Source organism: Adiantum capillus-veneris, chromosome 2 (genome assembly GCF_014529385.1).
Source record: "Adiantum capillus-veneris isolate H3 chromosome 2, ASM1452938v2, whole genome shotgun sequence".
Taxonomy (NCBI): Eukaryota; Viridiplantae; Streptophyta; class Polypodiopsida; order Polypodiales; family Pteridaceae; genus Adiantum; species Adiantum capillus-veneris.
In genome coordinates, this window is record NC_140932.1 from 73,123,936 (window position 1) to 73,137,107 (window position 13,172).

General features: G+C 42.1%; 1 protein-coding gene across 1 annotated transcript; it reads left to right on the forward strand.

Annotated features, from left to right (window-relative positions):
* Positions 1-5,696: 5,696 nt before the first annotated feature.
* On the forward strand, positions 5,697-6,263 carry LOC147462977 (secreted RxLR effector protein 161-like). The gene has a single exon (XM_086495081.1). The coding sequence runs from the start codon at positions 5,697-5,699 to the stop codon at positions 6,261-6,263; it is 567 nt and encodes a 188-aa protein (XP_086351207.1).
* Positions 6,264-13,172: the final 6,909 nt, after the last annotated feature.

Consider the following 13,172-nt stretch of genomic DNA (forward strand, 5'->3'; position numbering starts at 1 on the left):
CATCGGGTGTCATGTTCGTATGTGCAAATTTATAAAAAATGAGGTTTTCAAAATGCGCGCAACAACGTTTATGAAGGAAGAGGTGTCTTTTAATTTATGATGAAATGTATGTGGACAAGGGTTCTATAAATACCTCTTGAATGCACATGCTATAGGTGTTTTTAAAAGGTGAACTCCTTGGGAACCAAACAATCCAAAAAAAGGTAAAATTGTAATACGAAAGTAATTAGTCTTGAAATGTACACTAAGACATCACCTAGACTGTACACATATGACAAAGGGCATCAATCATAATATGAGCATATAAAGTGTAGAAATGTAAAACTTACATAAAAAATGAGAATTGAATTGTTACAAAGAGTTGCTTTTAGGTATATACAATGGATCTAGTTACATGGTCCATGCTTTAGGCACCTCATCACTAGGTGGCATAGGGAACTCTTCCGGGAGGTCTCTAGGGTCCAATCAACTTGGTGACATATGGGTGAAGCACGATGCCTATTTCACCCCTTTACCCATAGTTCACCAGCTTGATCCAATATCGACCATAGATTCCACCATAAGGACTCTATGCCTTTTTAAGACGTCGGAAGCCCAACTTACATAATGACGAGATGGGTTCCTCTCCTTTGATCCAATCCGGAAGAATATGAGGTAGATGAGGCAAGATCGCATGGTTGTAACAACTTTTGATGGTTACTTTATGAAGCATGCAAACTTTCAATATTGAGTCCAAAGTCACGTGACCTTTCCATAACAAATCTGATGCGGTGTACATGATAGCAGCAATTAGTTCGCGCGGGCAATGTGATCCAATGGGCATGTCATTTATTCTCCTTCTCAAGTGAATTGCAAGTTCAATGCATGTAGATTCCATCCCCAACTCCTTGCAATGCCTGCAAGAAAGAGTAACACCTTGTGGTTTAATGTCAACCTTATGTCCTATTTGATAATCCTAGATAGTGTCCACTAGGAATAAGAGAGAGTGCTAGATGTTATGAAAATGCAAATATAATAGAAAAGCTCAAGAAAAGGAAGGAGGGAGGGAGGGAGAGAGAGAGAGAGAGACAGAGCGAGAGTTTGAAATATAAGAGAAAAGTTGAAAAAGAGAAAGAGAGAGACAGAGAGAGAGAGAGAGAGAATATGCACCTTTCTAGAGCGGTATCGTAATGATCATCACTGGAAGTAGATGCATTCATTTGCGAGAGGAGGCCGAGTGCGATGTCCGATCGGAGCCTCGAGATGGCTCGGTAGACCTCCTTCAGCGTGGCGCCGTGCCTACAGACGTGTGCCACAAGCTCGCGGAGGCTAAAGGACTGGCCAAAAGCCAGCGCGATGCAAGCCATGTACACGGCCTCCCGGCAAGACATCTTAAGGTATCGCATACGTTTCTGGACATGCGGGGACTGGCTGCGGAACACCTGCAACGCCTTCGCTTTCACCTCTTCACCCACGCCCACCGCATCGCCCATCCTCCTCATAATTTCTTGGTCATTTGCTTGTAAAAGTAACTTATTACTTTATTAAGTGTGGACTTCTTTCCACCTACCTCTATTCCCAAAGTCCTTACACCTAATTCCCACATGGACGCCTCTTACCTATGTAAGTCTCAACATGTGTCTATTCCCACCAACCTATAACTCACATGTGATGGATAATCCTCACTCCCTCAACTTGTATATAAATCCCATTAGCTGCCCTCATTTGTAACAAGGTGTTCTTTCTTCATTCAAGTGCAATCTATTGTCATTGCTCTATTTCTATCTTGCACTCTCTTATGTCTTGACATTAGCATATTAATTAATAGTGATATTAATCACATTTAAGTTAATCTCTAAGTTCTCACATGGTATCAAAGTGATAGAACTTAAGATTAGTTTTTCTAATTAGCGCTAAGAGTATTCCATCTCTCTAGCCCACACTCGAAGCCTCACTGTCCATTCTTTTCAAGGAATCCGGAACCTCGAAAGATGGCCGAGTTAGCTTCTTCATCTTCCGCATCCACCTACAAGCCCCACTACATCATCGACAAGCTTAACGGCACTAACTACCAAGTGTGGAAGATTCAGATGGAACTCTACCGCACGCAGCTACAACTTTGGGACGTCACGTCAAGAGTCGAAGAGCAACCTGACCACCCCGAAGACAAAGATTAAACATACTTCATCGACAGCTATAATACTTGGCATAGTAGAAACAATAGTGCCAAGATGGAGCTCATTCTCCATTGCCAAGATCGGCAAGTCCAAATGGTGAAAAAGCTAACTACTACTAGCACCATTTGGAAGTTCTTTGAGAAGAACTATGAGCACACTGACCTCGTCTACCAAGTTTCCCTGATCAAGAAATTGGTAAACACTACCATGCAAGAGGGTCAGTCATCCTCCAAGTTTTTGGAGACGTGGCAAATACTTCTAGATGAAGTACTTATCTCAGGGCTTGCCATCCCTGAAGAGCTTCAAAGTATGCTCTTATTGGCTTCTCTACCTGCATCATGGAGAGTCTTTATCACTACACAAGCCACCATGGCTAACTTGTAGCTACAAAATCTTGTAGCCAAGATCCATCAGGAGGAAACTCTTCGCAACCACACTAGAAGCTCGCAGAAGTCCACATCACTTGTCACTATGACAAGAAACTCATGCCCTTACAACGGCAAGAAGCCTCAACATTCGGGCCCTCCTCGACAACACAATAATTCTGGAAGAAAGTCGCAATTTCAAAGTCACCACAATCACCAAAATTCAAAGAAATGCGCCAGCTGTCATCGCATTGGACACCTCACAAAGGACTATCGACAACCACGCAATCAAGTTAATCGTCCTATCTCTCACCCTAATCTATATCCTTCTTACCCTCAAGGGGGGGCACGCCATGGCGAGCCATCTCCTTTTATTTATGGTCAAGCTCATTATGCTGACATATCTACTTATGATAGCTCATCTTATCCTTTGCAACTATATGCCACCACTATAGCTACTTCATATCCCAATATCTGGCTACTTGATACGGGCACCACCCATCATATGACATATCACCTACACTGGCTATCCAACATCACTTATCTAGAACACCCTCTAGAAGTATGCCTCGGTGATAATAGCATCCAGCTCGCCAAAACCTATGGAGATGCTGTCATTAACCTACCTAATGACCTACACACCACTATTTCTCACGTATATTATGTCCCTGGTCTCAAGAAAAATCTCATCTCTGTCAACGAGCTAACCGACAATGGCATCATCATCAAATTCATGCGAGAAGGCTGCCACATTTCGGCACTAAACAAAGATGGTCAGTATGTCACACTTTTGGTCCCCAAAATTGGGCGTCTTTATCCATTGGGTGACTCATCGCCTGCACACGCATCTGCATCATCCATAAAAACAAAAGAAAACACACTCAAATGGCATTATAGACTAGGACATATTTCTCAATACGTTTTGCACCAACTCACTCATCGCCAACTTGCACTAGGTCTTCCCAAGCACCTCACTCACATCACACTTTGTGAAGGCTGCATTCTTGCTAAAGCACATCACGTCCTATTCCCCACTTCATCATCACGAGCCACTGCACCTCTCGACCTCATCCACTCTGATGTTTGTGGCCCATTGCCCGTCAACTCCCTCATTGGCAATAAGTATATGCTTACTTTTATAGATGATTTCTCAAAATACACAACTACTTACTACATGGCCGAGAAATCCTCAACCTTCTCTCATTTTTGCACATTCAACGCATTAGTTGAGACTAAACATGGCTGTCACATTAAAAATCTCCGCACAGATCATGGTGGGGAATACACTTCTCATGCATTCAAAGATCTATGTCTTTCTGCTGGTATTTGACATGAATTCTCCATCACCGACCACCCACAACAAAACGGTCATGCCAAGCGCAAGAATCGCACACTATTTGAAGCTGCTCGTGCCATGCTTCTTCAAGCTAGCCTCCCAGACACCTTTTGGGAAGAAGCTACCACCACTGCGTGCTACATTCAAAACCGCATTCCATCCACCCGCAATCCTACTACTACACCCTACACCCTCTAGCACGGTCACCCACCTCATCTTGGCCACCTTCGCATCTTTGGAAGCATTGCATACCCACTTGTGACGCAACCTTTATCAAAACTATCACCACGTGCTCAACGCACAACTTTTGTCGGCTATGGTGATCGCTTTGGCATCAAGGCATACCGCCTCTACATCCTATACCATCACAAGTTTATCTTTGCCCACACCGTCATCTTTGATGAAGAGTTCATCATCTCACGCAAATCTACTCCACCATTGCACCCTACATTCTCATCACCAGTCCACTCTTCTCATCAATCTTTGTTGACGGCCTCACCCACACACACACCCATGCAAATTTCCCACCCTTCTAGGCACAATCTTGAGCCTCCCTTCACCATCCAAAGGCCTTTCCTCATTGCCCATCCACCTCCTCGTGTCCCGCATTCTCATGCACAACCAATTAGCAACACTCTTGCACCACCTCTTGCACCCATCTTCTCACAGTTGATACCATCAGCAACACCGTCCATCCTGACTGCCACTACTTCCATCACACCGCAAACACTCGGTGCTCCACCTCGTGAGCTCCCATCACCTTTGCTACCGGTCTCACCTTCACAATTGCCATCTTTTTTCCACAACTCCCACGAAGCCTTGCCAGTTACTCCCATCCTAGCAGATGTCGACGAAGTTGAGCCCATAGCTCTACTTCTGCCACCTCGCCATCGCAACACACTTCGGCTATACACTTGGACCAAGCCACCTCTAGCTCGCATGGCTGCACCTGCTCTCTTCGCGAGATCTATGAAGCCACCAATTTCTATGCTGTCCTGAGTGATGAAATGATTCTTGAACATCCACCAGAGCCTCTTGAAGATGCCCTTCCCCTCTCTGTTCTCGATGCCCTCGCTTATAGCGAGAGCAAGGAGTGGCATGCCGCCATATTGGATGAACTCCAAGCCCTCAAAGAAGCTAACACTTGGGAGCTTGTGCCACCTCCTAAGAATCATAACATTGTCTCCTGCAAATGGCTATTAAAGAAGAAATACCACCCCAACGGCTCAGTTGATTGCTACAAGGCATGCCTTGTCACTCGCGGCTTCACTCAACAACAAGGTGTGGATTACTTCGACACCTATTTGTCAGTACTGGGTATGACTGCATTTCGGCTTCTTATTGCACTTGCTGCTAAGTTTAATCTTCGTTTACATCATCTTGATATAAAAACTGCCTTCTTACATGGCTTGCTCCAAGAGATCATCTATATGCTACAACCTCCTCATTTTGAAGACCCTCACCACCCTGATTATGTATGTAAATTGCATAAGCCCATTTATGGCTTAAAACAGTTTGCACGAGAGTGGTACATCCGCATGCACCACTACTTGCTCAAATGTGGCTGGGAACGTCTTGTGGCAGACTACAATATCTACATATGGCAGACCTCTAAAGGCATGTCTATCTTAGGCCTCTTTGTGGATGACATTCCTCTTCTTGGCACATCAGAGTACATGTTGCTACAAGAAATTGATTGCATCTCTCATGAATTCCCAGTAAACCGACAAAGGACCTATGACTTATTTTCTCGGCATTGAAGTCATAAGAGATCCAGCAAGTAAATTTATTCAATTATCCCAATCCAAATACATTGAAGAACTCCTCCTCTTCTATAGTATGTCTGCTTCAACCCCTGAGTTTACCCCTTTGCCTGTTAAGGACAAGCTTGCTCCTGAATTTCATGACTACGCTCACATTGATGCACTCTACTGCCCATCCTTTCATTTCCCAAAATTCTGCGAACAATTACGTTATCTTATCTCTTGCACCCATTTCGATCTTTGCTACATAGGCCATATCCTCTCTCACTCTATGTCAAAGCCCTATAAAGTGCACAAGCAAGCTGCAAAGCGCATCCTTCTCTACTTACGCACCACTCAACACTATGCCCTCGCTTACTATTACGACCCCTCTAGCCCCATTTCTATTTCAGGATATGTTGATGCCAATTGGGCTAGCGACGACCCTCGATGTTTTTCTATAAGGGGCTATGTATTCACTTTGGCTGGTGGTCCTATCTTTTTGCAAACCAAACGAAAATCTTCTATTGCAAGTTCTTCTACTGAAGCGGAATACGTTGTTGCTGCTCTTGCCTCCCGCGAGGCTCTTTGGATCTCTGAAATGATCAACGAATTGAAGCTACCCTTCAATGCCTCTACTGATCCAATCACTCCTTTTTTGTGATAATCAGTCTACTATAGCACTTACAAAATCACCTTCCTTCTCATCCAAGCTCAAATACATTAAGATAAGCTTTCATTTCTTGAAAGATTCAGTCGTAAATGGCTTTATCAAGCTAGTGTATGGTCCATCTGTAGAAAATTAGGCAGACTTTCTCACCAAGTCTGTGCCCGCCACTAAACATACAACCTCATCTCATAATTTGAGTTTGATCCCTACTGGATGAACTTCTCATTGAGGGGGGATAGCATGTATCTACGACATGGCTACTTCACAAAGCTTTTTGTGAAGTCAATCACAATGCGTTACAATGAGAAGTCCACCCTTAAGGGGGGATGTAAAAGTAACTTATTACTTTATTAAGTGTGGACTTCTTTCCACCTACCTCTATTCCCAAAGTCCTTACACCTAATTCCCACATGGACCCCTCTTACCTATGTAAGTCTCAACATGTGTCTATTCCCACCAACCTATAATTCACATGTGATGGATAATCCTCACTCCCTCAACTTGTACATAAATCCCATTAGCTGCCCTCATTTGTAACAAGGTGTTCTTTCTCCATTCAAGTGCAATCTACTGTCATTGCTCTATTTCTATCTTGCACTCTCTTATGTCTTGACATTAGCATATTAATCAATAGTGATATTAATCACATTTAAGTTAATCTCTAAGTTCTCACATTGCTCCACTCCACTGCCAATGGTGCGTAAGTAGGACATGCATTATGGAACGATGTGGACAACCCTACATACATATCATATCGTTAGAGAGAAGCTTCAAACTAAAGGGAGAGAATTAGAGAGAGAGAGAGAGAGAGAGAGAGAAAGAGAGAGAAGGGAAAGGGAGATACTGAAAATCTCTCCAAGCCCAAGATAGTCGTACATAGTCCACATAAAGATTCCCTCACAATGGATTCTCTCCCCCCTTTGCAAGTGAAAAATCTGCAACAGGGATGCCTCTTCATAACTCCTCCAACTCCTTGATGAGGGGCTCGGGATAGGCACCAATATTTGACACTTTGTACTTCCCTGGCACAAGCAAAGAAAGAAGTATATTGCCCTTCTTGGTTGTCTCCCATGGTAGAATATTGTAGTTGACGATCACCACAGCCAAGTGCTCCATGAAGTAGACTTAGTGCCAGAGGTGTTGACACCATCACTTGCTAACCGAAGCCTCAAGTGTTGATGCTCCAACCCAAACTCTGGCCATTGAGTTTTGATGTGTTTTCATGCAGGTGAATTGGCAAGGGCACGCATCATTCCATCATTTGAGCAGTGGTTGGCATGCCACGTGAGAAGCTCCATAGTAGACCTGCTTTTAAACATGTGTTGAATGCAAGGGATTAATGGAAAATTTCTCAATACCTTGCGGGGTAGGTGCGCCTTGCTCACTCCAGTCTTGTAGCATGCTTCCCGCACATGGAACATGAGGTAGCATGTGCGTGCTCACTTTGTTGACGTACGTGTGGATGCGCTCATACTCCATGCCAAGTGCAGTGACATAGGATCTAGCTTGTCAATGATACCGAGGCATGTGGTGATATTTTGGTAACATTTTGCCCATCAAACTACAACAAAAAAGTGTATTAATACAATTGCAAGGAGGCACCATGAAGCGATAGAAATGTATATTAAAAGCCATATAAAGAACTTATCCAAGGAGTGCATCGACACTTGCATTGCTCCAACCAAATTTTGCCTTCAAGTTTAGGACTTCCAACGATTCTCGGAGCATCAAGTATTGTGTACTATCATAAAGAGGTGTTTGGGTACTCATCAACAATCTATCCTCCGTTGTCGCTATCCGTCAAGTGCATTGCTGACAATCCTCCTCGCACACATTGTGTTTATGAGCCAACAACTCATCACACATGTTAAACATGTGCTCATCCTCTACCTCAAAGTGTGATTGAGACGCTAGACAAGGAGTTGTCAAAGTAGAAGTAGTGGAAGGGTCACCATGCGCCATGCCGAATACGTCCAATAACTCTTGTCTCTATTGTTTGGCCTGGCGCACCGAAGCACCACCACCCAACACACACCAATGGGGCACCTTCTCAAGTGAGGGGTGAGTGGCTCTCTCATCTCTCCGAGCACTTTTTCAAGGATGCCAAAGCCCTTCGTTCTCCACGTGCTGCAAATCAATGCGCCCCAAGCAAAGGATTGCCCTTTTGCAATTGGCGCAAGGACAAGGGAGTTTGTCCTTGAGCCACCGATCATGTCCAAGGCCATTCGGAGGGCCACAATTATCCCAGTCATCCTGCACACACGCGAAAGAGAGATTATAATTCAAAAAAGTTATATTTAGCCATATGGGTCAAAAAAATAAACAATTAATTAGAGAAAATAGTGTCAATTACATATTTCAATAAAAAGAGAGAAATGACTAAAAATTTAAAGAGAATAAAGTGCAATGAGTGTTATAAATTTTTTTACATAAAGTGCAATCAGTACTTATACTAAATGTTTAATTTTTAATCGCAAATGGTACAAAAAGATTAAAAAATGACATATAAAAGTCCTACAAATAACATATGCTAATTATTTAACTACATGTTAGTATAAATATTCAATAGAAAAAATTAAACAAACAAAAAGAATCATTAAAAAATCAAAAGCCTATTTATAACATTATGTCTATCTAAGGGTAGAGGAGGGTGGTTTGTACCCCCCCCCTCTGCTACCTCAGATACGTTTGTATTTGTTTGAAATGACATTACGCGGTAACAGACACGTTAATACCCGCAATAATCATTGGCGCCTAAAAAAGAAAGAAGGGCAGAGTATGTTGTGTATTCTGCCCTCTTTTTCTCTGTCACTGCACCTTGCCCAACCCTCCCTACTCTATCTCCCACAATCTCTACCTCTCTCTCCCTTGTCCATCTGTCCCCTCCTTCTACACACACACACACACACATATTTTCGTGTCGTTTGCAAAGGAGTCTTTGAAGGGAGGCTTACCGCGATCGTCATAGGACACTCAACCTAACGGTCAACCATATCTACAACTTAAGGTAACCACAAAACCTCCCCCCCCCCCCCCCCCCCCCCCCCCCCCCCCCCCCTCTTTCCCTATTGTATTCTACTCCATACACAGACACACACACACACACACATGCACGTGCGCGTGCACACACTTACATGCATAAAGATAGAAACAATAGGAGATTAATAAGTGCACATACCTCATTCATTTGACCGATTGATGCAATAGGGATTATTGTTAATGATTTTTTGATGTAAGTTGCTTACTGAAGTAGATAAATCTTCTTGTGCGTCATTGTAAACTTGTTTGCTTTGTTTGCAAATGGATACTCAAGTAGCTTTGTTTGCAAATGGATGTAGGAGTAAATTTTTCTGCAAATGGATTGTGAGAAAAATAGGTTAAAGTAAATAAAATAGGAAAAACGTGAGAAATAAAAGAGGGGGAGTAGAGAAAGAAATAAAGAGGGGGAGTAGAGAAAGAAATAAAGTTTAAAAAATGAGAGAGAGAGAGAGAGAGAGAGAGAGAAAGAGAGGGAAAGAGAGGGAGGTAGAGAGAGATAGAATGAGAGAGAGAGAGACAGAGAGAGAGGGAGAGAGAGAAAGTGACTACAGATAGAGAAAGAGAGGGAGAGGGAGAGAATAGAGAAAGAGAGGGAGAGAAAGAGAGAGATAGAGATAGAAAGAGAATGAGAGGGAGAGAGAAAGAGAGTAGAGAGAGAGTAGAGATAAAGAAAGAGAGGAAAAGAGAGGGAGGTAGAGATAGAATGAGAGAGAGGGAGATAGAGGGAGAGAGAAAGTGAGTATAGATAGAGAAAGAGAGGCAGAGGGAGAGAATAGAGATAGAAAGATAATGAGAGGGAGAGGGAGAGAGAGAAAGAGAGGGAGATAGAGAAAGAGAGAGGGATAGAGAAAGAGAGGGAGACGGAGAAAGAGAGAGGGATAGAGAAAGAGAGGGAGACGGAGAGAGAGAATAGAGATAGAATGAAAATGAGAGAGAGAGAGAGAGAGAGAGAGAGATAGATTGAATTATCATCCACGGAGGTCATATATGACAATGGGACGAAAAGGAGCACTACAAAAATTCCTTCTTAGAGTGAAGCATGAAACATATCAGTTAAGGACTGAGGGTCCATCAAGAGGGTAAACTACATAAAAGAGAGACAAAACCTAAGGGGGTTCAACTGAGGGGATAATTGGCTTAGGATTTCAAAATTCTTGGATGATCGATTTTCCACCTCGGTAGACTGCCCATTTGCCTTATTTACGTGCTTCATGTATCTTTTGAGATCACTTGCTTTACCCTTGAGTTGATTCGTGGTCAATTCTTCAGCAATCGAAAGCTTTTTTCCCTTGAGAAGTCGAGATTGGCATAGCAGCTTCATACACTCATCTTTGTCCTTGAAAGTGAGTATGCAATGCTCGGGTGGCACATGCCTATGTGTGTCGTTGGTCCATGAACAGTTTCAGGCTTGATGTAGACAGGTTGAAGCCTCTTCTTGAAGTTTTTGGTACCCTTGTTTTTGGATAAGTTGTTTGTGTTTGTTACTAGGCTGTAAGGTCACAACCCCATAGTCTAGTAGGGGGACATGGATCGCAGTCCATGTTCCATTAGGCATGATCCTCAAAATTGGTCTGGTGGTTACTTGAAGTCTATGGAGTCTACCTATCCACTTATTTTTGGATTTGGAAACCTTTCTCTTGGCCAAAACCAAAATTATGTGGATGCTTGTGGTTTTGACTTGCAGCTTGTATTTTGGTGTGTTGGTCAATTTTTTGTTGTTTCTTGCTATGATGACCTCTACAAAAGTTGTTCCAAATGTTGTCAACTACCCACTACCTAGATCTTAGCCTCATGCTTTACAGGGTCATGGATCTCGATCCATGTTCAACCTCATCTGGTCATGAAATTTGGTTAGATGTATGCCTAGCCCCTGTAGAGGTCAAGTTTTCACTTGATTTTGAGTTTAGACACCAAAAAGTCAAAAAGGCCCAATTTTGACTTTTTGGTATTAGTTTCTGTCCAAATGTCTCAAGGGATCATGGATCGCGATCCATGTTCCTACACATTTTGGCCTGAAACTTTCCAAATCAGCTTTCTTTAGCTTGGTTCACCCTTTTTTCACTTATTTTTGGATTTATAGTTGCTTTTGAGCTCTAACCATCAGATTTCTAAAATTTCAGAGTTTATGGTCTTGGGAATCAAAATAAGGTTTTGGCAGTTTTTTTCCTGATCCTTTTTGCTCAATTTGATGGTAAAGATGTTACCTAACCTACTCCTAATTGCAGAATTGAATCCTATGACAAATAAAAACAAATGGTGTAAAATTGGAAGAAAAAAAAAATATGGAACAGTACTTTCAAAGCATTAGAGAATACGCAGAATGAAATACCTTTGTATCTTTCTCACAACTCCTAATACCTCTCAAGTGTAGATCTAGCAAGTCCTCGACTTCTAGCCTCTATCAAACACTAAACCCTGTGTCTAGCTGCCTGACTCATGAAATGTAAATGAATCGAAAGTCAAAATCAAAGTCTACAAGTAAAAAGCTACAACTAGGTCACTCACCACCTAAGGATCGCTATCCCCAATAATGGCACCAATGTTAGCGAGTCACCACGACAGAGGATGTGCAGGTTTAGAGGGGGTGGATGTCGTGCTATGATACGTACATGGTGGGAATGAATGCTACAAGATCTATCTTGCAACTTTTTAGATACATAAGTATATTTTCTATAATATACATATGCATATCTGAAGTATAATATTAAGTTTTTCATCTCATCCTATTATTTATCTCAAGGGTACTTACTTTACCGTCAAAAGTACTGTGGAAAAAGCGTCAATAGTTGTGCCTCTTTAACTTGGGCCAAAAAGCATTGGTTCTTTATTTCGATTATCTCATTATCATCTCACACCCTAGATAGATCCTATATTTTTTATTTTTTTTTCTATGTATTTTTCATATATTTCTTGTATTTTTTTTTAACTAGGAAGGAATCGAATCCTAGTGGGACACTAGCTTGCATGATTTTCAAAGATGTACTCATAATGCATTATTAAGAGAATTCTTACAAACCTCAGTCAAGGGGCAATGTCATGCTTTCGTATTGCATGAGGTGTCCATTGGAATCAAGTGGAAGTCTAAGCTAAGGGGACCACAAAAAGACTTTTGTTGCTAGAAAGATACCCTATTTTGGTGAATTTTTTACACAAGGTTCCAATCCAAATTGGAAAAAGTATATAAAATAGGAGTCGTATAGCTTGGGATCGTATAGCTAATGAGCTTAATTTTTTGCTCCTATTTTTTTTTCTTTATTTGGAGCCACGATTAAGGAGATATGATCGAAATGATGGACCCCAGTCTGTCCACATCATGCAGGGGCAACTCATTTCAAACTTTCCCAGCTCCTGTTCACACTGGCTCTTCTCTTTCTTGTGTAACCCTTGGGGGTTCCCTTCACCTATAAAAAGGGGCCCTCTTCTTCCTTGAAAACCATTCATGAGGGAGTGAGAGGATTGATGCCTAATTGTAATTAGCCATAAACATAAGCCTAAGCCTACACTTGCTCCTAGAGGAAGATTAGCCAATCTTGTAAGCTATCCTTGAAAGATCCTCTAATCAAAGAAGGTCTTGAACTTGATGCATCGATCAAGGATGAAGTCTTCCCTCTTCTTCTCTCTCCATCATAATGGTGCATAACTCCCAAAGAGTTTGTCAAGTAAGATGTGTTTTACTTTGAGATTTTGTTGGTTTCTTGTTGTTTTCTTTTTCATCTCTAATCCAACATATAGCTTTAATTTCATCTCCCTCCCTAACCAAATCTATCTCTCTCACTCTTAGAAATTCATTCTCCTTGCAAATTCTAGGTTCTCCTTGCTACAGGTACATCCCTCTCCGTAGTATCCGTATTGCTGTGCGCTCGT

Bases quoted from the DNA above. Each gene is read 5' to 3' on its own strand.
- LOC147462977 (XM_086495081.1), top strand. From the start codon at position 5,697: ATGTCTGCTTCAACCCCTGAGTTTACCCCTTTGCCTGTTAAGGACAAG.